The sequence below is a fragment of the Salvelinus namaycush genome, chromosome 34 (genome assembly GCF_016432855.1).
Source record: "Salvelinus namaycush isolate Seneca chromosome 34, SaNama_1.0, whole genome shotgun sequence".
NCBI lineage: Eukaryota > Metazoa > Chordata > Actinopteri > Salmoniformes > Salmonidae > Salvelinus > Salvelinus namaycush.
Window position 1 is genome coordinate 19,444,082 of NC_052340.1, and position 25,388 is coordinate 19,469,469.

The 25,388-nt window shown below is 41.4% G+C and overlaps 1 protein-coding gene across 1 annotated transcript in view; it reads left to right on the forward strand.

Annotated features, from left to right (window-relative positions):
• LOC120028416 (elastin-like) overlaps positions 1-23,521 on the forward strand; it is an 80,058-nt gene extending 56,537 nt beyond the window's left edge. The window contains exons 27-67 of the mRNA XM_038973640.1: positions 306-338; positions 528-581; positions 859-891; positions 987-1,070; positions 1,269-1,307; positions 1,403-1,489; positions 1,613-1,648; positions 1,739-1,864; positions 1,957-2,052; positions 2,135-2,170; positions 2,269-2,382; positions 2,487-2,633; positions 2,736-2,807; positions 3,065-3,109; positions 3,249-3,284; positions 3,381-3,512; positions 3,647-3,712; positions 3,912-3,974; positions 4,208-4,243; positions 4,358-4,459; positions 4,612-4,752; positions 4,858-4,953; positions 5,095-5,127; positions 5,317-5,472; positions 6,942-6,992; positions 7,996-8,016; positions 8,239-8,265; positions 8,556-8,579; positions 9,078-9,125; positions 10,851-10,880; positions 11,515-11,544; positions 12,042-12,083; positions 12,329-12,385; positions 13,163-13,231; positions 14,935-14,982; positions 17,144-17,215; positions 17,760-17,801; positions 18,718-18,810; positions 20,265-20,309; positions 21,728-21,796; positions 21,945-23,521. Of these exons, the coding sequence (XP_038829568.1) occupies positions 306-338; positions 528-581; positions 859-891; positions 987-1,070; positions 1,269-1,307; positions 1,403-1,489; positions 1,613-1,648; positions 1,739-1,864; positions 1,957-2,052; positions 2,135-2,170; positions 2,269-2,382; positions 2,487-2,633; positions 2,736-2,807; positions 3,065-3,109; positions 3,249-3,284; positions 3,381-3,512; positions 3,647-3,712; positions 3,912-3,974; positions 4,208-4,243; positions 4,358-4,459; positions 4,612-4,752; positions 4,858-4,953; positions 5,095-5,127; positions 5,317-5,472; positions 6,942-6,992; positions 7,996-8,016; positions 8,239-8,265; positions 8,556-8,579; positions 9,078-9,125; positions 10,851-10,880; positions 11,515-11,544; positions 12,042-12,083; positions 12,329-12,385; positions 13,163-13,231; positions 14,935-14,982; positions 17,144-17,215; positions 17,760-17,801; positions 18,718-18,810; positions 20,265-20,309; positions 21,728-21,796; positions 21,945-21,994 (2,681 nt within the window). The 3' untranslated portion in view covers positions 21,995-23,521. The remainder of the gene's footprint in view (positions 1-305; positions 339-527; positions 582-858; positions 892-986; positions 1,071-1,268; positions 1,308-1,402; positions 1,490-1,612; positions 1,649-1,738; positions 1,865-1,956; positions 2,053-2,134; positions 2,171-2,268; positions 2,383-2,486; positions 2,634-2,735; positions 2,808-3,064; positions 3,110-3,248; positions 3,285-3,380; positions 3,513-3,646; positions 3,713-3,911; positions 3,975-4,207; positions 4,244-4,357; positions 4,460-4,611; positions 4,753-4,857; positions 4,954-5,094; positions 5,128-5,316; positions 5,473-6,941; positions 6,993-7,995; positions 8,017-8,238; positions 8,266-8,555; positions 8,580-9,077; positions 9,126-10,850; positions 10,881-11,514; positions 11,545-12,041; positions 12,084-12,328; positions 12,386-13,162; positions 13,232-14,934; positions 14,983-17,143; positions 17,216-17,759; positions 17,802-18,717; positions 18,811-20,264; positions 20,310-21,727; positions 21,797-21,944) is intronic.
• Positions 23,522-25,388: the final 1,867 nt, after the last annotated feature.

Below are 25,388 nucleotides of genomic sequence, written 5' to 3' on the forward strand. Positions count from 1 at the left end.
TATTTAGTAGTCTTTTTTGCTCATCTTTATCAAGGGTGCCAACAATTATGTACCCCACTGTACATTATCCCAGCTACTGGGCTCTGCATGAAGCTGTTATGAAGGTGATGTGCCTTGCTCAAGCAGACCCCAACCTGAGAGTTGGTAACCAGTGCATTTTGCCTGTAGACATCCTTGTACATGCATTATATTTCTGTATTGTCTTGATTCCTATCAAGTGCACTAACCTGGATTGGCACTGCAGCTTTAAACTTAATGTAGCAGATATCTTTAACACCATCACCATTTTCATCATCTCTGAACAGGCTATGGAGTGGGAGCCAGGCCTCCCTATTACGGTGAGGATAACTAACCAAAACATCCCAAAGCTGCCCAGGCCACAGCCTTTACAATGCTGTTAACACACCATCACTGAAGGGCTTCGTTCTTTGGCTTAGCTAGCTCCAACTCACACCAGTCTTTTTTAATAATAGAAATGATCATACTGTATAGTGTAATATACTGTATGGATGTTACCCTCCCTATAGGTGTTCCAGGGAGTGCTGGATTTGGGGGAGCAGGGGCTTTTCCAGGGGCTGGAGGTACCTTGTCTAATTATTGCACTATAGTATCTTACGCTTGTAGCAATTTCATGAATTCATTCATAGCATAAACTACTACTTGAGGAGACTCAGAAATCCATGGTAAGACAAATGTTCATGATCAAGTTCATTTCAATCATTAAAATGTACAGTCATTTCTACCCTCCAGTCACTCTGTGCTGTCTGCTGCTAATTTATGGGGCTAGAAATGCAGTTGTATTTTGCTATTCAAGCCAGGAAGGATGATGTACGTTAATTTAATAATTTTTTATTTTAGGATACAACCCTGCCACCAAAGCTGCTAAATATGGTAAGAAATCTACATTTTAAACAACTTCAGGCTCATTCAGTGTTGGTACATTGCTTAATTTATGCTGATATTCTTCTTGTGACCCTCCACCATAGGAGTACCAGGAGGTGCGGGAGCAGGCCTAGGAGCTGGAGGACTTGGAGGAGCAGGAGGAGGGGTACCAGGGGCTGGGGCTGGAGGTATCTCATCATGGTCTAAGGCTTATAACAATTTAATGAATCGATAGTATAAACCGGTGCTTGGCAACAGGATTATCTAAAGTGATATTTATATCTCATGATCTTATTACATTTCGGGATATGGGGCTGGAAATGCAGTTTTGTTATATTATCCAAGTCAGGAGTGGTTTTGAATTATTGTCATTGTTTGTATTTCAGGATACAATCCTGCTGCCGCTGCCAAAGCTGCTAAATACGGTAAGAAAATCACTCCATATCAGGCCAGACTCATTCAGTGTTGATACAATAGTTGAATTTGAAATCCAATGTTCGGTTTTTTTCCTCGACCATAGGGGTCCCAGGAGGTGCATGGGCAGGCCTAGGAGCTGGAGGTCTTGGAGGAACAGGAGGGGTACCAGCAGGAGGAGCTGGGGCTGGAGGTAAGTCATGATGCTTGACTTCTCCAATCCATTCACACTGTTTTGTATGCTACTGCATTATGTGGCTTGGAAAGTGTGACTTTGAAAATATCTTTTTAAATCTATTAATTTATTTATTTGTAGGGTATAATCCTGCTGCTGCCAAAGCTGCTAAATATGGTAAGAAGAAAAGTGACAAGTCTACTGTATCTTTTCAATTGTTAAGTTAGCCATGACTTAACAACAAAATCTTGATGTTTTCTACCTCAGGAGTCACCGGAGGTGCAGGAGCAGGCCTAGGAGCTGGAGGAGCAGGAGGAGTACCTGGAGGAGGAGCAGGGGGTGTACCTGGGGCTTTAGGATATAATCCCGCTGCAGCCAAAGCTGCTAAATATGGTAATATTACTCAAAACAACAACGCTAGTCTCATTCAGTGTTGGTTTATGGTATACATGACTTGTAAATACAATACTTTTTCTCTACAACAGGAGTTCCAGGAGGTGTAGGAGCAGGCCTAGGAGCTGGAGGACTTGGAGGAGCAGGAGGAGGAGGATATGGAGGAGCAGGAGGGGCTGGGGCTGGAGGTACCTAATCATAGTTAATGGGCTATAACTATTAAAATCAAGTCTGATATCTTTAATTTATTAACTTGAATTTATTCACCAGGATATAACCCTGCTGCGGCCAAAGCTGCTAAATATGGTAAGAAACATCACTCAGAACTGCAACATCAACATTGGTGCATTGGTTGAATTTATTGTAAACATTTTGTCCGTTATTGCTTTCTGCATCCACCATAGGAGTTCCAGGAGGTGCAGGAGCAGGCCTAGGAGCTGGAGGAGTACCAGGAGGAGGAGGGGGTGTACCTGGGGCTGGAGGATATAATCCCGCTGCAGCCAAAGCTGCTAAATATGGTAGAACAATCACTCAAAACAGCAACATCAGAGTTGGTACAGTGGTTGAATTCATGCTGACATTTCGGGTTTTAAAATCAGATCATTTCCATGCGAACACACAGGAGTTCAAGGAGGTGTAGGAACAGGCCTAGGAGCAGGAGGACTTGGAGGAGCAGGAAGAATACAGGGAGGAGTACCTGGAGGAGGAGCAGGGGTTGTCCCTGGGGCTGGAGGATATAATCCTGCTGCGGCCAAAGCTGCTAAATATGGTAAGAAAAATGTACATCAGTTGAATTCATAATGACATTTCTGTCCATGTTTTACAGTACTACCGTGTGTCTGCTCATTACGTGCCCTCTCCTGTGTTATAGGTCAGGGGGCTGCTGGTGGGCCAGGGGGTGGATATGGTGGTGTGCCTGCTGGAGGATATCCCAGGCCTGGGAGTACGTATACCAAAGGAAGAGTCTGGGGGAGGAGTGGAAGTAAAGGCAGTGTTCACACATACAATATGTATTTGTTCCTATGTACAATACATCTATATGTAGTTTGTAAACTTTGCATAGGGGTAGAGTTGGCTTTATATACAGGTTTAAGCTGTGGAGTTAGTGTGTTTGAGCAGAGGGTTTGGTTTTAAGGTAAAGTGGGGTACATTGCCTTATAGTGCTACTAGGTTGATGATGTTCCATGTTTTGACTGACAGGCTATGGGGGATATGGAGGGGCAGCAGGAGGGGCAGGAGCTGGAGGTACGTTTCCAGTGATGCCAACTTGATATACTGTAATATCATGAATTGATAGCATAAACTAGTGTTAGTAATACTACTGTATCATGAGGCTTGGGGTGCAAGAGTGATGTTTTTAATTTATACATTTTTTACATTTCAGGATATAATCCTGCTGCGGCCAAAGCTGCTAAATATGGTAAGAAGAAGAAGAGTAACAAGTATACTGTATCTTAGGCAGTTCTGAATGGAGACATTATTTAAAAATAATAAAATGTTCTTCTTGTGGTCCCAGGAGCTGGAGGAGCCGGCCTAGGAGCTGGAGGAGCTGGCCTAGGAGCTGGAGGAGCCGGCCTAGGAGCTGGAGGAGCCGGCATAGGAGGAGCAGGAGGAGGGCCAGGGACTGGGGCTGGACCAGGATATGGAGGTTTGCACAGAAGTTGAAATCTAATGTAATCTGGAAGAGGTAATACTGTTGGTTATGATTGGGGAGCTTTGGTCTGTCTTATCAAACCATTTATGAGGTCATTTATAAACGTTGCTATTTGTTTTGTATTGCAGGCTATGGAGGATATGGAGGGGTACCAGCAGGAGGGGCTGCCGCTGCTGCCAAAGCTGCTAAATATGGTATTTTATCCTCTTCAGGATTTTGAAAAATGTACTGCCTAACCGTTGTATTAATATACTGTATTGATATACTGCCGGTGGTGCCAAACCCCCTAAATAAATTTGTTTTTTTTCCCCCACTGGGTTTCAAAGAAGCAACCATTAGATATTACATGTTGTTTAAACCACCAAATAATAACATCCTGAGCCTGATCTGTAGGAGTTCCAGGAGGAGCTGGCGTGGCCGGGAGAGCAGGAGGGGTACCCGGGGCTGGATATGGAGGTGAGTCCGTTTTGGATTTGCCCTGTAAATGTACTGTACTATATGCTACACATTATGTTGATCTCTGTAAAGGGTGGCTTCCTAGACAGAGATGAAGACTTATCCTGGAATAAAAAACAGTTTCATTGGACATTCTCCATTGAGCTTGCTTTTTAGTAACCGCCCCCCAATTGTTTTAGTGAGTTCATAAATCAGGGATGATGTCTTTAATTGATTAACTTTTTGCATGCAAGGACATAATCCTGCTGCGGCCAAAGCTGCTAAATATGGTAAGAAAAAACACTCAAAACAGCAACATCAGAGTTGGTACATTGGTTAAATTCATACTTAAACTTCTGTCAACTTTTAACTAACTATAATTTTCTTGTGATCCTCCACCACAGGAGTTCCAGGAGGTGCAGGAGCAGGCCTAGGAGCTGGAGGACTTGGTGGAGTACCAGGGGCTGGAGGATATAACCCTGCTGCGGCCAAAGCTGCTAAATATGGTAAGATCACTCAAAACAATCAATCTCATTCATTATTGGTACATTGGTTGAATTTACGTCTATCTTAAGTCGTGGTGTGACAAGTCTACTGTATCTTTGGCAGTTCTGAAGTTGGATATTCATTAAAAATCTAATTGTTTTCTTTACCACAGGAGTCACCGGAGGTGCAGGAGCAGGCATAGGAGCTGGAGGAGCAGGAGGATTACCAGGAGGAGGATTACCAGGAGGAGGAGGAGGGGGTGTAACTGGGGCTGGTGGATATAATCCCGCTGCAGCCAAAGCTGCTAAATATGGTAAGATCACTCAAAACAGCAACATCAGAATTTGAACATCAGTTGAATTCATGCTCACATCTCTGGTTTTGAAATCATATAATTTCCTTGTGAACCTCTACACAGGAGTCCCAGGAGGTGTAGGAACAGGCTTAGGAGCAGGAGGATTTGGAGGAGCAGGAGGAGTACAGGGTGGAGTACCTGGTGGAGTAGGAGCTGAAGGTACGTCAGAGGATGTGTGTGAATAGTAAAGACATCAGAAAGAGCTCAAACAGTATCACGGTCTGGTCTGTCTTTCTGTGAGATATCAAGGTGATTCAAAATACAGTGAAAATGTGAATGATGTGATGCTTGTGATTGCAGGATATGATCCCGCGGCCAAAGCTGCTAAATATGGTAAGAGCCTCTCTTGTTCGCTCATAACTTTTAGTCTAGGTAATGCAGACCAGTGGAAGAACAATATTGTTTGTCTGTTCTGTGCGGTCTCTGTACAGTACCTATTATCTCTTGTTAGCTGAATCAAGATTTTCACCATGGCTCAAGAGATTATACTGTACCCTCACCTATGTTCTTACCTGCCCACAGGTAAGCCAAACGGAGTGGGCATCGGTGGAGAAGGTGTACCAGCGCCAGCAGCGACTCCAAGTCCAGGTGTGGGCGTGGGTGGTGGTGTTGGAGGAACTGCCGTTGAGCACACTGACTTACCAGTGGGCACAGGGATACCTATCGCAGGCAAACCAGGTAAATGGATACTAGTTTCACCTTTGATTCTTGCTAGGTTTATTTTTCCTAGCCTAGATAGTTCCTTCAGGATAATTCCTAGTACTACACAACTAGGTCCAAAATGAAGGGTTTAAAGAAAATCCACAAAGTTCCTAATGTGACACTATGACCCATAACAGGTAGAACCACATGTTTTGCGCTCAACAAGACTTTGGATTTAATTCAACTGTTTTCTCATTGATCAGTGCAAATACTGTATATCAAAAGCTACAGAGTAAGTGTTAGTTACTGCAGCGGTTCTCAAACTTTTCAGGGACCCTTTTTGTGATAGAAAATTCATCAGAGACCCCCTCATAATAAGAAGCTCGAGTGAGTTAAAAATAGCATACAAGGACTGTAGTAAACTATGACGTTGGCAGTGCATGGCCGGATGAACCAAGTCTCGGCCCCTGGGAAAGAACATTTTCCTGCAATTCTACACATTTTGTCATGGGCAGAGAGAAAACTTTACCGTTTTAAAGCTTAAATTACAGTGCAGTTATGTTAAAACAATTTGGTGGGAATACAAAAAGTATAATGTCAAAAGATTGGTAATTGGCAGAGTACTGTGGATACCAATATCCACGTGAGCCTGACATGCCCATGTTGCCCAGGGTTAAGAACATACATTGTGGATTAGTAATATTACATTTTATTGTATTGTATTACACCTTCTAAACTTATTCCACGGATCCCTTGGCCAAAATTAGTTTAATCTGTTGTTGTTAATAATATGAATAGAAAATATATATGTAAAAAAATATATATAATTATAATCTGTCCGTGGACCCCTGCAGTACCTCAGACCCCCTTTTGAGAACCCCTGAGTTACTGTATTTTAAATATACACTGTATTTTACAGAGCTGTTAAAAAAGCAGTAATTACTGTACCATAGATGCCATATAAATATATATATTTTATTCAATAATAGAGATGGATTATAATGCAAGTTTTCCTTTTTGTTTGATGTACTGTATAACCTGTGTATAACCTGACAAAGCCCCATCAGACTTTTCCAGCAGGCCTCATCAGGACATCAACGGCCTACAGACACAGGCTTAGCATCCTATCTAACTCCCCCCTCCTCTACCACTACCACTGCTGTCTGGCTAACTGCGCTCCACTGCAGGTGTATCAAACAGCAACGTCAGTATCGCGCAAGCCAGTCCCTGCCTTATCTCTTCCCAAACCCCAAACCTCTTTGCCCCCCTCTCTTCTCCCAAAACCCTCAAACAAGAGACAGCTTAATATCTGTTCTGCTAGTGCTGTCCCCTTTAGTGTCATTGTATGATCCAATTCACCACCTGGAGCCGGAGCTTATCCCCTCCCCTCCTGCCATGGCAGTGCCAAGGATCCCCATAATGGTTTCTGCCCTATGCTAGTTTCCCCTATCCTATATATTTTTCAACTGCAATGGATGAAACTGGAACCTGTTGTCTTTTGGCAGATCCCACACCTATTGGCACACAGGCCACAGAGGCCCCAGAGCCAGAGCCCAGTAAGACTTGCTGCTGTCTGTGTTTGCATGATCAAACCATTTCTGACTAAGGACATAGTTACACTTCATTTGAAGAGTGTAGTATACACATGTGTTCTTTACAATTCCTTACATAAGCATTTCATAACATTTGATGCGATTACTTATTGGTTTTTGATAAACATTCAATCCATATGACAGTTGTTAGCGGTTGATTCTGTTAGATTCCTTTGTGAAAACATTGTAGTGTTTTGGCCTCCTGCTAAAACTACAAAAATGTAGAGGAATGTAAAGTAATGCTCATGTGGGTGTTGACAAAATAATGTGTTGCCAATGTATTTTCTAGACGTAGTTTGTCCTCTTAAAACGCTCCGTCTCTCTGTCCCCCAACTAACTTTGCAGCTCGCTGCGCTTGAAATGTCTCCCATTTCTGCTCTCTCCTCCCTCCCTTGCTTTTTAACAAATAAAATTAATCTGACACTTGTCAATACTTGATTAACTTATACTTTAATGTTACTGGTTACTGTTAATGTTACTGGTATGAGACTGTATTGTGACAAGCTTTTCCTCCACAATAAAGATTGCTCCGATGAAGATTGTGCCTGATATCCCTGTAGATACGTATTGTATGCACTCACCCTTTCTCCTTGGTAGTTAAAGTCCTATCTCCCTCTATCTTCTACAGCAGGGGATCATATCCTTGCTATTACCTGATGTTTACTTACAGTACTCTATTCTAAATACCACATTGTTCGAAAAAATATATATGAGAAAAATGGACACAAAAGTACATAATACTGTGTCATTCTTTCAGCACATATTTTTTGGAGCCCCTGCTTTAGATTTGTTCTTCACAGTAGAGAAACTAACATTTGTGTAACTTTACGGTATTTCATTTTGTTTGATTTTCTCTCTGTCTGGTTGCATCTCGGACTTTGATACAGTACTTTATTGTTAATTTCCATGGAAATGTATAGTATTAGTATACCACGTCATTGATGAACTTTCTGTTGGTTTGCTGCAGGTGCCACAGGATTACCAGGAGGTATGTATTAGACCATTACCACTGCAGAACAGTTGTTGTATTTTTTTATGAAGCCAACATCAATTATACTTTATATTCTATAGTTTTGCAATATATGTCATTAGAATCACTGAACATTTTATTTGAGTTTTTTGAGTGGTAAGTTATTCTATTTTGGAATAACTTTTATAACTGTCATAATTATGACCTAACTGGTAATAATTTACCTGATTGCCTTCACAGTTGGTGCTGGGGTGCTTCAACCTAGTGGTAAGTAATTGAAATAGATTCTCCTGACAACATAAAATTCCTTCTGCATAAAAATGGTGTCCTACTTGTACCTATCATACTTTCTGTACTTTCTTATATTTTCTTCTTATCTTATCTTTGAAGAGTAATATTAGATGGCTTTACTGTCAGCTCACCTTCATTGTTCATGACCTGTGATTATTTTTGAATTTACTGTACAGTCAAACATTAGTAGGGGTTTTGATTTATCATTACTTAGAACGGATATGCCTCTGTAACTGTGTGTTAAAGACTTTTCACTTTGTTTCCAGCTGGTACAGGCCCAGCTCAGCCTGGTGAGTGTTGTGTCCACCATAGCAGACCTGGGTTCAAATAGTATTGTTTTTCTTTCAAATACTTCTCATGTAGTTGCTACTGGAGTACAGCAGCCTGGAGGTTAGGTGTCTCAATAGTGGAGACTATAAGGAGCAGAGTATGTGACATTGTTTGGCCACATGGTGGCGACAAACTCCTGCAGGCAATGCTGTTACGTAGTTTGTTTCCAGTTGCAAACTGAAATTACAATAATAATAATAATTTGATGGGTGTTTATATTTGTCCTATTTCACATTTAGGCATGTGTGAATTATAGGCATGTGTGAATTGGAAATTGGAGAGTGGGGTCAATGCCATGGTCAGCCATTATCAACGGCGACACTGGAGCAATTAGGGTTAAGTGTCTTGCTCAAGGGCACATCGGCAGATGTTTTACATTGTCGTCTCGGGGATTCAAACTAGCGACCTTTCGGTTTCTGTCCCAAAGCTCTAACCGCTAGGCTTTATATTATTTACAGGTGTGGGTGTCGGAGCAGGTGGCAAAGCTCCTAAACCCCCTGGTGCGGGTAAGCATTCTGAAACCCTACTAACACTATATTATTGCAGTAGTATTACAGCACTGGTTGTTTACAACTTCAAATTGATACCATCAACTCAGATCCATAACCCATCCAATAATGTGATTGAACACTTTTACATGCCTATATAAGATGTATTAACCCCTATGCACATTCATGTAGTAGTGATGTACCAACCCTCATACACACGATTCGGAATAATATGCTTAGTTATTGGTCAGATAAGGATGTTATTACCTTCTTTACGTACAGTAAGTCAGTAGCAGGAGTTGTTTACACACAATGAACAGCAGCATCAGCCCTTTTCTCTGGTCTAATGCACCAAAACATCCAATTATTCCATGGTAATATATCATATATAAATAATGCTGACCCAGGCCACAATTTTTGTTGACATACCTAAAATGTGTTAGCCATTGCAAGACAGTCATATTGATTAAATATATACAGAGATAAGTACAAGTCAACAGTATATGATAGTAAAAGGTGCAGTTATATTTGCTAGTAGTCTTGGGCCTTTATAAATCAAATCAAATCAAATGTTATTTGTCACATGCGCCGAATACCACAGGTGTATACAACCTTACAGTGACATGTTTACTTACAAGCCCTTAACCAAAAATGCAGTTTTAAGAAAAATACAGGAAGTGTTAAGAAAGTATTTACTAAAATAAACTGAAGTAAAAAATCAAATTAAAAATTCATTTAAAAAATAAATAAATAAGAGAAATAGAAAAATAACAAATAATTAAGGAGCAACAATAAAATAACAGTAGCGAGTCTATATACACCGGTTAGTCAAGGTAATTGAGGTAAATGTACATGTAGGTAGAGGTAAAGTGACTATACATGGATAATAAACAGAGAGTAGCAGCAGCGTAAAAATGGGGGTGGGGACAATGCAAATAGTCCGGGTAGCCATTTGATTAGCTGTTCAGGAGTCTTATGGCTTGGGGGTAGAAGCTGTTAAGAAGCCTTTTGGACCTAGACTTGGCGCTCCGGTACCGCTTGCCGTGCTGTAGCAGAGAGAACAATCTATGACTAGGGTGGCTGGAGTCTTTGGCAATTATTTGGGCCTTCCTCTGACACCGCATGATATAGAGGTCCTAGATGGCAGGACGCTTGGCACCAGTGATGTAATAGGCCGTATAAGGTGCTGTTGGGACGTGTAATATTAAAGAATAGACCGAATCTAGACATGTGGATGCAGTCATCCGTATGTTTGTTATGTGCATTTTTTGAAACCCATGCCTTATGAGGTAAAGCTTTAGGGCGAACCTATTTGCATCATGATGACAGAGACAGTTCTGCACCATCAATCTGAAAGTAATTTAACTGCCTGAACTCCTGTGAATGTGTTGAATATGTTATCTCTGTCTCAGCTGTATCTCCTTCACTAGAGGCAAAAAGAAAACAATTCAGGCCTACATGTATATATTTTTGTGAACCATTTCTATTGAGCATTTAAATACATATTTGGATTACAACATAAAATGAAGGCCCATCTGCCAACAAATCTTAAACTAGATGAGAGCGCAAAATGAATGTCTGAAGTCTTAAACCTGAAAGGCCTTGCATGACTGAATCTGCATTAGGATGTTCTGATTTATTGTCTTAACTAACATTCTTTGACTGAGCCATTCATTGGCGTCCCCTGGTGATGAGGTCATCATGTCAGGAAATAAGCTGCTTTTCTTTGTCGTCATGATTCAGGGGGATACCCGTATGGTGGTTATGGACAGGGTATGTATGAGAGAGGAGAAGAGCAAACCATAACCTTATCACTGCACTAGCAGCAGACACACACACTGCTTAAACACACACACACACACAAACACACACACATCTCTGTTTTTATTTCAAACTACTGTATGACTTCACTGAGATGTGACCTTGGCTTGATCCATATATTGCAGGAAATAATACAGATCCTTACACCATTCAGTATTTTATACAGGCAGAATTAATCAATCCACTACACACATTATGAGTGATATGCTGATTTAATCATACATTATGATATATAATGATATGCTGATTTAATGATGGAACATGACTCATTCTTTACATTAATCAATAATAGTATTTATTCACATTAATTAATCATAGGACTGATTCATATGCAATGGACAGCAGTATCAGCCTCTTCTCTGTAAATGAATGCATCAAAGGTCTGATCAAAATTAGGATTGTATGGCCAGGCCAGGGATAAACTGTGTAATATTTTGACATGTTGAAAGCATATTAAAGTTAATTATATAAGCAGGGGGCAGCTAACTTTATTGGAATTAGTATGCTAGCTACATGACCTGACAGAGCCACTCGCTGGTGCTCCCTTGTCAGGAATAAAGCTGCTTTTCTTTCCATCATGATTCAGCAGGACGACTCCCGTATGGTCATGGACAGGGTATGTATGAGACAGGAGAGGAGGAGATGAGAGGAGGGGAGAGGAGGAGAGGATAGGTGGCCACTCCACCACATCCTCTTAAAACTAGTATTATAGGCAAAGAAAGAAAACAACAAACACTAGTTTGAACTGTACCAGATGTACTAGATTGTGAACTCTGACCTCTAGGCTGACCTCACAGTATACCTCTTATGTCATCACTTTAAAAGCTTCACACTGTCTGTAGGTCTTCACTATCAAATCACAAGGTCATGTTGAAGAGATTATTGTTGATAGAGCTAGGACAATAAAGCTTGCGTGTGACATTCAGCATAGACAGGAGGTACTGTAGTTAGCAGTACTGTATAGTCCTCTCCACCATCATTCATAATTCCATCTCAGATCAGTGTCCCATCCCACAGCTTTGATGGTACACTACAGTAGTGGCATCCCTTCCAGCCCCACACCTGACCATATGTTATGTCCATGGGGTTTTAATGGCATATATTGCTCCACAGGTGCAGGTGCAGGTGGATATCCATATGGAGGAGGCTATGGAAGTAAGCCAATTTCTCTATCTGCATCATTGTAATGGAGTCTCAAACTTAATTCACAAAGGCCATGTGGCCTTAGGTTACTTTCTACTCAGACTAAATCCCCATCACTGTAATTGGTTTATTCAGGTATTTGTCCATTAATCTCAATACATTTCCGTATCCCTGGTGATATTGCATTACAGTCACTGTGGAGTAGAGAATAAAAATAGGCTGTGCGGATTACGTTTATGATCTCTGTATTTCCTCAGCTCCATACGGAGCAGGAGCTGGACAACTTCCTGGAGCCAAGCCCCTGAAACCTCCAGGTGTGTGTCAGTGCATGACTGTGTCATAAGAAGTGTTGATCCAAGATGTACAGTACAGTACAGTGAGCTCCAAAAGTACAAATGTTTTGTTGTTTTGGCTCTGTACTCCAGCACTTTGGGTTTGAAAGGATACAAAGTGCAGACTGCCAGCTTTAATTTGAGGGTATTTTCATCCTAATTGGGTGAACCGTTTAGAAATGGCAGCACTTTGTGTATGTACATAGTCCCCCCACTTTAGGGGACCAAAGTATTGGGACAAATTCACTTATGTGTATTCAAGTAGACAAAGGTTTACTATTTGGTCCCATATTCATAGCACGCAATGATTACATAAAGCGTGTGACTCTACAAACTCTTAATTTCTATTGGGCACAAAATAATCTGAAACACAACCAAAAAAACAGCAAATGCTTCCAACAGTTTGTAGAGTCACAAGCTTGATGTAATAATTGCATTCTAGGAATATGGGACCAAATACTAAACTTTTGACTACTTTAATACACATATAAGTGAATTTGTCCCAATACTTTTGGTTCTCGAAAATGGGGGGACTATGTACAAAAAGTGCTGTAATTTCTGAACCGTTTACCTTAATGGATGTAAATACCTTAAAATTAAAGCTGACAGTCTGCACTTTAACCTCGTTGTCATTGTATCATTTCAAGTCCAAAGTGCTGGAGTACAGAGCCAAAAAAACAAAAAATGTGTCACTGTCCCAATACTTTTGGAGCTCACTGCATATAATCTCACTCACTGTGTTTTGTATCTCTCCTGTAGTTGTGGGAGGAGCAGGCGGTGTGGCTGGAGGAGCAGGTATTCCTCTTACTGGAGCCGGTGGTGGTGCAGGTATGGGATCAGTTTCGTACGCGTCTTAGGAAATAAGCAAGCTTTCTGTGTAACTGAGCCAACATCCACAATGTTCCCATAATAGAGCCGTACAAAGGGACATGTTGAGTTAAACCCCATCCCATAAGTTCAATGGCTTATTGTAACTCCATACTCCCTAACCTCAGAAACTCTGTATAACATTGTGTTAAATACAGTGCATTCAGAAAGTATTCAGACCACTTCCCTTTTTCCACATTTTGTTATGTTACAGCCTTAAAATCAATGTATTAAATACATTTATTTCCTCATCAATCTACACACAATGCTCCATAATGACGTGAAAACAGGTTTTTAGAAATATTTGCACACACAAAAAACAGAAATACCTTATTTACGTATTCAGACCCTTTGCTATGAGACTCGAAATTGAGCTCAGGTGCATCCTGTTTCTACTGATTATCCTTGAGATGTTTCTACAACTTGATTGGAGTCCATCTGTGGTAAATTCAAATGATTGGACATGATTTGGAAAGGCACACACCTGTCTATATAAGGTCCCACAGTTGACAGTGCATGTCAGAGCAAAAACCAAGCCATGAGGTCCAGGGAATTGTCCGTAGAGTTCAGACAAGACTGTGTCGGGGCACAAATCTGGGGAAGGCTACCAAAACATTTCTGCAGCATTGAAGGTCCCCAGAAAACAGTGGCCTCCATCATTCTTAAATGGAAAAAGTTTGCAACCACCAAGACTCTTCTAGAGCTGGCCGCACGGCCAAACTGAGCAATCAGGGGAGAAGGGAGGTGACCAAGAACCCGATGGTCACTGAGAGAGCTACAAAGTTCCTCTATGGAGATGGGAGAACCTTCCAGAAGGACAACCATCTCTGCAGCACTCCACCAATCAAGCGTTTATGGTAGAGTGGCCAGACCGAAGCCACTCCTCAGTAAAAGGCACATGACAGCCCGCTTGGAGTTTGCCAAAAAGCACCTAAAGGACTCTCAGACCATGAGAAACAAGATTCTCTGGTATGATGAAACCAAGATTGAACACTTTGGCCTGAATGTCAAGCGTCACTTCTGGAGAAAACCTGGCACCATCCCTACGGTGAAGCATGGTGGTGGCAGCATCAACGACCCTAAGCACACTGCCAAGACAACGTAGGAGTGGCTTCGGGACAAGTCTCTGAATGTCTTTGAGTGGCCCAGCCAGAGCCCGGACTTGAACCCGATCGAACATCTCTGGAAAGACCTGAAAATAGCTGTGCAGCTACACTCCCCATTAAACCTGACAAAGCTTGAGAGGATCTGCAGAGAAGAATGGGAGAAACTCCCCAAATACAGGTGTGCCAAGCTTGTAGCGTCAAACCCAAAAAGACTTGAGGCTCTAATCACTGCCAAAGGAGCTTCAACAAAGTACTGATTAAAGGGTCTGAATATGTAATATTTCAGTTTTTTATTTTTTATAAATTTGCAACAATTTCTAAAATCTGTTTTTTCTTTGTCATTATGGGGTATTGTGTGTAGATTGGTGAGGGGAGAAAACGATTTAATGCATTTTAGAATAAGGCTGTAACGTACTGTAACAAAATGTGGAAAAAGTCAAGGGGTCTGAATACTTTCCAAATGCACTGTAAATCTGGCAACATAAATCTTTGGTGTTCCCTACGCAATGAGGTCATCATGTCAGGAATAAAACTGCTTTTCTTTCCATCATGATTCAGGGGGATACCCGTATGGTTATGGTCAAGGTGGTTATGGACAGGGACAGGGTATGTATGAGAGAGGAGAAGCAAGCCAGCTCAATATTGTATTCCCTTTTACCTCACTCTGGCCTCTCAGAGTGACCATTTTCCAGGAAATGTCATTGGCTTGCACTTCCTGTGACCAATGAGGCGATAGGAGCGGTGACTGTGACAGAATGAGATGCCAATGGGACTGTGTGTCTGAAACCCCATTGCCCACTGAGCTAGAAACACGCTTTCCAAACCAAACCGCTAAAACTCTCATTTCCCCTCAAACAATTGACCTCTGGGACGTTATGCGGTTGTAGCTTTGAAACAACACAAAGCTTGACCATAGCCGGGGAAATGGCTTGTCCTTAACTGCCGAGTGTAGCTAGATAGGTTCAACTGTCATCAACAGTTGCTGATCATATAAAGCTACAGATAATAACTTAGCTAGTAGCTAATAACTACAGTTGAAGTCGGAAGTTTACATACACCTTAGCCAAATACATTTAAACTCAGTTTTTCACAATTCCTGACATTTAATACCAGTAAAAATTCCCTGTCTTAGGTCAGTTAGTATCACCACTTTATTTTAAGAATGTGAAATGTCAGAACAATAGAAAGATTGATTTATTTTAGTTTTTATTTCTTTCATCACATTCCCAGTGGGTCAGAAGTTTACATACACTCAATTAGTATTTGGTAGCATTGCCTTTAAATTGTTTAACTTGGGTCAAAGTTTTGGGTAGCTTTCCACAAGCTTCCCACAATAAGTTGGGTGTATTTTGGCCCATTCCTCCTGACAGAGCTGGTGTTAACTGAGTCAGGTTTGTAGGCCTCCTTGCTTGCGCATGCTTTTTCAGTTCTGCCCACAAATTTTCTATAGGATTGAGGTCAGGGCTTTGTGATGGCCACTGCAATACCTTGACTTTGTTGTCCTTAAGCCATTTTGCCACAACTTTGGAAGTATGCTTGGGGTCATTGTCCATTTGGAAGACCCATTTTGGACCAAGCTTTAACTTCCTGACTGATGTCTTGAGATGTTGCTTCAATATATCCACATAATTTTCCATCCTCATGACGCCATCTATTTTGTGAAGTGCATCAGTCCCTCCTGCAGCAAAGCACCCCCACAACATGATGCTGCCACCCCCGTGCTTCACGGTTGGGATGGTGTTCTTCAGCTTGCAAGCCTTCAGCTTGCAAGCCTTTTTCCTCCAAACATAACGATGGTCATTATGGCCAAACAGTTCTATTTGTGTTTCATCAGACCAGAGGACATTTCTCCAAAAAGTACAATATTTGTCCCCGTGTGCAGTTGCAAACCATAGTCTGGCTTTTTTATGGTGGTTTTGGAGCAGTGGCTTCTTCCTTGCTGAGCAGCCTTTCAGGTTATGTCGATATAGGACTTATTTTACTGTGGATATAGATACTTTTGTACCTGTTTCCTCCAGCATCTTCACAAGGTCCTTTGCTGTTGTTTTGGGATTGATTTGCACTTTTCGCACCAAAGTTCGTTCATCTCTAGGAGATAGAACGCGTCTCCTTCCTGAGCGGTATGACGGCTTCGTGGTACCATGGTGTTTATACTTGCATACTATTGTTTGTACAGATGAACGTGGTACCTTCAGGCGTTTGGAAATTGCTCCCAAGGATGAACCAGACTTGTGGTCTACAATTTTTCTTTGATGTCTTGGCTGATTTCTTTTGATTTCCCCATAATGTCAAGCAAAGAGGCACTGAGTTTGAGTGTAGCCCTTGAAATACATCCACAGGTACACCTCCAATTGACTCAAATTATGCCAATTAGCCTATCAGAAGCTTCTAAAGCCATGACATCATTTTCTGGAATTTTCCAAGCTGTTTAAAGGCACAGTCAACTTAGTGTATGTAAACTTCTGACCCACTGGAATTGTGATACAGTGAAATAATCTGTCTGTAAACAATTGTTGGAAAAATTACTTGTGTCATGCACAAAGTCGATGTCCTAACCGACTTGCCAAAACTATAGTTTGTTAACAAGACATTTGTGGAGTGGTTGAAAAACGAGTTTCAATGACTCCAACCTAAGTGTATGTAAACTTCCGACTTCAATTGTACCTAGTGTGTGAAATTTCAACCATGTTCTTAGTGGAGGACTAGTCTCACCCACTAGAGGCCTGGCATGAGGCTATTGGAGAACTAATCCAGTCTCATGTTTCAGGTGCGAGGTATCCTGCTGGTGTTGGTCTGGGAGCAGGGGCAGGAGCAGGTCAAAAAGCACCCAAACCCCCAGGTAAAAACCCTGACACATAAAGCCCAGCTTTGTACTAATACTCTTACACGTTTTACACTTACTTTTCCAATCTACCACATATGAACAACATAACATAGTGATGTTATCTTTATTTTGGAGTAGAGTTATCGTAAAAGTAGTAAGAAATGTTGATCATTGAGTCATATCAACGCCAGACACTGAATCTCCCAGGGTACAGTACTGTAGGGCAAGACATAGAAGAAACAAGTGGATACTCCCAATGGAGACTCCCAGTGGAGACTGATTACCGTCAGAGGCAGAGTTAGTTTGTAACGGTTTTTGCAACATCAAAGTGTGACGGTTTAGAGATAGCAGCACAGACCTCTGGAGAGTCGTTCTATTCTGCCCATAACGGTACTGCGTGAGCTCTGCCAGGGGAAGTAGGATTCCATCATTGTATACAAGATGTTCCTGCCTACAGCGTAGCCATATTCAACAGCAGGCCTGGGTTCAAGTAGTATTTGAAAATCGTTCAACTATATCTCAACTCTTCAGTAATGCTCCACTCTCTCCTGTTCAATAGGTTATGGTAACCTGGGTGCTGGTGGTGCTGGTTATAATCCAGGTGAGACTGACTGTCCTGCTGTACTTTCTGTAGTTTACTGTAGTTTCTGTAGTTTATTGTAGTTTACTGTAGTTAACTGTGAGGTTTCATCCTCATGTTCAGAAACTGGTAAAAATGCACACACATAGGTAGCAGGATAGTGTCACCTCACTAAGACTCACTGTTAAAACACTGTGATGAAAAGACTTCTCTGACAAGTCAGGCATCGCAAGACTAGCATGGCACATATCATGTCTTCATATGGTTAGGATTATGTTAACACATTGGCAGGGTTTTGACTATGTTCAGGATTATACTTGGAAGTGTATCACCAAGGTTGTGGAACTTTCAGCATCCCCTCCTCTCCTCCTCTCCCTCGCTGTTTGGGATGAGTGTTATCACGCTGGTCCAGCAGTCGAGAGACTGCTCTCTGCCTCAGGCCCCACGGATACTGACTAGTCAATGCCTGCAGGCTATTATCCACCAACCATTGGTCAAATATTCCCTGACACAGAGAGCAGAGCACCCCACAGTACAACATATTGCCTGTTTCACATGCTATCACAAATTGTACAACTTTGCTAATACTGTATGCAAATGTTGTTACCCAAGGAGAATTCAGCACCATTAGGCTTTTGATGGATACTGTAGCTAAATAGTTTGAATAAACACACTGGCCTGGTAAATTTGCATGCACAATGCATATGATCTGATACTATCTCTCAGTTCATACTGCATGTTGTAATTTGACTGGTTGTGTTCTGGGCTTGGCCATTGATTGTTGAGGAAAAAGCCATGCTTAAGTTAAGTCTGAGACCAAAGCTGCAGTAGGGTATGTAACCCTGTCTAAACGTAGACTAGTATATGCAATGTATACAGTATATGTAGTGTTGTTGTGTGTTGTTGTTTGTTCATTTTTGCTGTGTTACCCTTGCAGGAGCTGGTGCGGTCCCAGGTTACGGAGGTGGCTACCCACAACAACGGGGCTACCCACAGCAAGGTGGCGGCTACCCACAGCAAGCCTACCCGGGTAACGTGTATAACCGCTCTATGTGTTAATCAGATGCACTGTGTGTACAGTATGTGTACATAAACATGGGGTTGTTGTTGTTACAGTATCTCTAATGTATAGCGTGTGTGTGTGTGGGGGGGGGGGGGGGGGGGGTTGGATGATGGTACTTTTCCATAAAGGTCATTTCCTCTCAGGAGCATGTTTTGTATTGTGAACCCCAAGGACCACCGTGAACACTGACTGTGCCATTTATCAGTGGCAACTACCACAGAGACAACAGCACAGAGCCATTTATCATCTAGAGAGACAAAGGGAAAAGGGGAAAAACAGCTTTTAGCTGTTATAGCTTTTTATAGAGAATGGGATGTTGTGACCCAGGGACTATAAAGATAAAAGTACAACAAAAAGAGCTTGTGGTTTGAACCAAATTTGATAGATGTGTTGGATTTATTGTATTTGTTCATTTTTGTTCATCTTTACAATCCAGTGAAGATAGTGGACGCAAGGCATTCACTATGAGTTCCCCTCTGTAAGCATGCCCCAATCATTCACTATGAGTTCCCCTCTGTAAGCATGCCCCAATCATTCACTATGAGTTCCCCTTTGAAATGAACCAAATCTCTATTGGTAGCTTTTTTCTTTTAACATATAAATACCGTTCATTTCCAATTTATTACATTTGACATGATTAAAAATAATAATTTAATTCAGGATGTCTCAATGGTGTGACCACCCTTGGGAATAATTAATTGGTTTTTGGATGACTTAATGAGCTCTGCTGCATATTCCTGTCTAGTCTGAAATGCAGACTGTTTACTGACAAAACAGATACAGATGATGAATGTTATTTTTGGCATCAGTGAACGCGTTACCCTTGCAGTGTGCTTGTTTACTATATATCTATACATTTTTTACTATTTGTTTACAAAGACAGTAATGAGACCAAAACATTATATTTTGCTATTGCAGTATTAGTAAAAGCATGTGGTTGTTACTCTATCAGATAATGCTCAACCATAATCGTACTTTCTTGAAAAGTCTCTACATTTTGTCTCACATAAATTTCAAAGCACGTCATCATTACATGGGGGAAATCCCCTTGTGATTATGTGATGTCTGCTGTTTCCTAATCAGATTGAAAGTGTGCTTATAACTATACCTGTTTTGACTGAGAAAGTCCTGAGAAATCACCCATACTGATCATTCTAGTTCATGACGCACCAAAACACGGGCACTTTCCATTGGTTATCTATCTGACCAAGTGTGTTTTGGTTGCTTTGTGTGTTCCAATGCACAATGAAGAAAGTGTCTTCAGCGCTCTCACTCTCTATCTAAAAACTCTCTGATCAAAGTTCTTCAAGATTCTACTACATTGTGCTGTTTTAAACATGAAACACCCATAGCAAAAATCATTTCATTCCTTCCAAACTCCAAATCCTTTTTCTTAAATGTAAACGTTGTCTGTTTACTAGGAGCATACGGAGCAGGCCAGACGGCACCACTGACTCCTCAACAAGGTACTGGTGTCTTCCTTCTTTCGCCTCTTGAAAAGTAACTGTTGTCCTACTCAGCCAAACCTTACACAACACAGCCAGTGAAGGGGGAAAGATTTGCTTGAAATAATCAGATTTTCTCTTACACCTGGTACATTTCCTATTTTATTATAATCAGTCAGTTCTTAGCGGAGGATGACATCATGTAAGATTATTTGGATGAGATTAGAATGAGAGGATGGGGGGTGTGATAGAACAGTGAGTTCTTGTCAGTGCAGATGGTGTACCAACCAGTGTCTAGTGGAGTCTGATAATCTGAATTTTCCTGAGCACGGGGAAGATTACTGACGGTGGGATTATGTTTCAAAAAGCAAGGCAGGTTTTTCTCAGCTAGTTTAATAAAACCTATGACAGGTCAGGATTTAGATGATTTGATGTGCTACTCCAGTAGTGCTGTGCTGATATTGCGTGGAAGTCTTTGGGATATTAACCTAAAATAAATTCACAACAGTCACTGTCAGTCTGTTTCTGTAGTGCTGCGTCAGAGGAGGCTGGTGGGAAGAGCTATAGGAAGATGGGCTCATTGTAATGGCTGGAATGGAATATATATGGAACGGAGTGTTTGATACCATTCCATTTATTCCATTCCAGTATTTGCAATGAGCCCATCCTCCTATAGCTCCTCCCACCAGCCTTCTCTGTCAGCGCATATGTTTGCTCGGAGCATACAACTGTATACTGGCACTGCCAGGGGAGAAATTACCCAGCATGTGTTCTTGACTAATTGGAATCCACTTTTTCAGCTATATCTTAGCTCTTATTACTTTTAGTAGATAGTCATAAGACTTACACTCACATGGGTTTTTATATAACTATTTAAAACTCTCACATATTTACACTTATCACAAGAATGGTCTAAATGTCTAATCTACATTATGCCAAATCATGTGCTATTGCCAATTATCTGTGCTAATACAGTATCACAAATGATTACTTGTTATCAATGTAGGCCCCTTTATGGTGCGTAGATAAAGTAGTATTCACATTATATTACACACATACCGCTCACACCTCTGAGTACAGCCTGCAACCTACTGTAGGATACCTGCAGTTCAAATCAATACATTTGTAATAGCTGAGCATGATTCATTAACACTATTGATTTGCAGCATCTGTTGCAGTCGCAACACAAGTGAATATCAATAGCCCCTCTGTATCTAGCATATGTGGACAGCCAACCTGTTAGCGTATGCTAACTGACTCACCAGGCTTGCTGGGGCTCTTGGCTGCAGTGGTCAAGCAACAGATGTCCATAAAGTTTACCCATCTGTGCAGTGTGGTTAGAAAAACACATTAGAGTTGCTCAGGATATTACTTGCCAACACTGTAAAAAAAAAAAAGTTAATCACAGGTGTTTTTGTGGTCACTAACTTTTTTCTCAGCCAAAGCAGCCAAGTATGGCCCACTCCAGAGCTTCCTTGGTGGAGCAGGAGGAGGAGGCTACAGACCAGGTACGATAAAACACACACACATCCTCTGGCATGTGACCAAAACAATTCATAAATCTGGTTCCGAACCAAGTAGAAATGCATGAATCCAAATCGTCTTTCAAATGCATGCATTTAAAATATCCTCTCTTCCAATGTGGTTTCTGAACAGGAGGAGTTGCTGCTGGATGCCAAAGCAAATACTGTGGAAGGCGGAAGTAGAGGATGTTCTTGAGAAGAAGTTGAATTTCAAGAAACAATGGTGCTACTGCATTATCTAGAATGTACATTTTATATGCACAAAATCCCCCATTACAGTATGTAAAGATATGTTGTACTTTATTTGATATTTTTTATACAAACCCACCGACCCAGACTTTTGCACACATTTGATGTGACTTAGTGTTATTGATTGTGCCTTTATCGTTACAGTGATCATGGGGTTCATCATCTCTTACTGACATGCCTGCGATGCTCCCCTTTTAGTAGCTATACTCAGTAGTTGTGTGTGCATGCATGTGTGTGGGCGTGTTTGCGTGGATGTGTGCCTATGTGGCTGTGTGTACGTGTGCGCTTGCACGCGTTGCCATAGATGTGTGCGTGTTTGGGTAGATAGGAGAATGTGAAAGATTCTCCAGCTATAGAAGCACCAGTTCAGTAACTGTACATCCCTCTACTGCAGTATCCCCATGTGCTTAGTGTCTGTGTGTACCAAAGTTGGAGATCTTCACATACTGACACGTCAAACTAAGGGTTGAGCTTCAAGAGGTATGGTTGGTAAAGTGCTGATAAACTTTGGCCATGTATCAGAACTGCCTCCTCTGGCTTTCTATCATCTCTGCTGCTATTTATAGCCCTGGGTGAAATAGCAGTATCATAGCGGGTGTGTGTGGGCACAGGTTTCACAGTCCATCTGCCATCAGTAACTATTTTAAGTGCCATGGTTTAAGTAGCCTATCTTCAGCCTTCTTGCTTTGATTTCCGCCAAACTTGTGAAGTATGAAGAGCAGGTTTTGCTCTGAATGTGGGAAAGCTGATGACAATCAATCCAAAGGTGTTCAAAAGATTTTTAGGTGATCTTTAGTGATATTCATATCATACATTGTGTCGGTTTGTACCAATCCTTTGAAATGCGGTGTGTTTTGTTTCTTAAATGATTTGTATGTTTTTAGTTTTTAGAAATGCGGGTTTTACAAAAATGTAAAAGTAAAACTGAAATCCTTTCGATACTGCTCTGGCATGTATGACATGTATGACATGAACATTTTGTTTTCTTAATTATGTATAATTTTTCTGGTGTCCAAGATTAAGTGCCTAGAATGTTATGCATATCTGGAATCATTCTAGTTTCACATGCAGTTATAGTTTAATTTATGCAAATTGTCTCTCATTATTCAAGTTTCAAATGTTTCTGGTCAGAAAAGTAGACTATCTCCAGATTTATGTAATCTAGAATAAGGCAACTAACTGTATGTTGTAGTAATAGCCCTAGGTTAACATGACTCTCACTTGCTTCAGTTCTTGTAGCCTACTCCGTGGTGCTTTTTATGAACTGTGTGAGCCGCTCCTGTCAGGGGCCGCTGCCCTGTGCCGTGGGATAGTGTTCATCTGATTTAAACAGAGAAAAAATAAGGAATTATGGGGTTTTGCACTTTTTAATTTTCATCGCACATTTGACTTGTGCCCAGCAATACCGGCCTTTTATTTGCTTCAGTAAAAAAACGAAATAAAATTGTTTTAATGAATACACATTTGTGCCCAGGCATCAGCGTTTTTCCATATGCACCAACACTGCACCAACACTGCACCAACATATCAAAATGAATCAATGGCTCAAATGTCAAGAACTTTAAAATGGCAGAAGGTAGGCTAGTCTTTTAATGCAACTAGCCTATTCCAGCCTGCTCTCATAGACTAGATGATACAGCTCCTATTTCTGTGATGGGTGCACTGCGCATCCCTTCCTCTCTCTGCCCTCAGTTGCTTGTGCTTTTGCTGCGCAGACAAAAATTCCAGGGATTGTTGTCGGTTGGCCAACCCATAGCTTCCTCTCTCCTCCCTGAATGTTTTAATTCGCCCATCCTCTCTTCTTCGAATGAATCGCAGAATATCTTTCGAAGTAGTGTCAAGCTGTAAGGGGCGTCCAGCGGGCTCCATATACACACACAACACTACTAGACCGGTTATCTGTTCATCAGAGGCAGGCTCTCATAGAGCTCCGAGTCGGAGAGTGAATGAGGTTGATGCTGTTCTGTTGTAACTGGAAGGACGAACGTATGGGAGAGGAGGAAGGTGAGTTAAAATTTTCGATACGCAGTTTTTCTCTGGAACGACGATAGCGGGTGTCTTGAAACGTGTCAGGGCGGGAGATGTTATTAGAGCTAGTGTAGTGAATCCTTCATCGCCCGATAACAGATGCTACACTGAATTCATAATAAACAACACAATATATACATTGTTTTATGGTGTTTTTGGAGGGTGAGCTTGATGACATGTATTCTTTGAGAATGATCAATAAAGAATGTCCTTGTTTTGCTGCAATAACACAAGTAGGTAGTCGTTCTATTTTATTTCCGAGTAACCCGCTGCATAATGATACCACGGCCGGGATGGTGTTTAGAAGTATAATAATTTGGGTATTACAACTGTTAATGTTTTGGTTAGTTCAATCTAATTAAATACAAATGACATGGGACAGTGAAATCACAGCACTGCTCTGACCCACAACAACACAACTTCAAAACTGATAGTTACACTTTCTTTGAAATAATCAATACCCTTTCTTGGCATTCCATTCTTGTGAATCCATGACCTCGTTTACCCTAGTTGCAATGTAACTAGTTCCACTGATACTTTAGCTAGCTCACTAGCCTATATTGTGGAAGTTGAATATACAAAATAATATAGCCTACAATATAACATTTATGAAAAAGGACAGGTAGGAAACTTGTCTATGACAAGTAGCCTAGTAATATCAACAGGATAGGGTGCCTAAATATCAGATTGGACAATGTTGTTACTGGGTCCTCACAGGAGGGGTGACCAGAAATTCCTTTGCAAGATCTGGTTTCCATAGTAAGATCAACTGGAGCATTAAACTGCTCTTCCACTAATTGTCAAAGTAATGCCACTAGAAGGGTGTACAATTACTAGTAGGCATATTCCTACTAATGCAGATTCACTTAACAGGTTGTTGAAATCAGATTTTGTTCAGAGATGAAAATGGTATGCACTTGGGCCTTGCATTGTGTGACACTGACACGCAGCATTAGGCCTGATAACCAACAATGATGAGACAGCCTACAGGGAGGAGGTGATGGCCCTGGGAGTGTGCTGCCAGGAAAATAACCTCACACTCAACGTCAACAAAACAAAGGAGCCGATCGTGGACTTCAGGAAACAGCAGAAGGAGCACCCCCCTATCTACATCGACGCAACAGTGCCTCTTCAACATCAGGAGGCTGAAGAAATTTGTTTTGGCACCTAAAACCCGCACAAACTTTTACAGATGCACAATTGCGAGCATCCTGTCGTGCTGTATCACCGCCTGGTATGGCAATTGCACCGCCCGCAACCGCAGGGCTCACCAGAGGGTGGTACGGTCTGCCCAACGCAT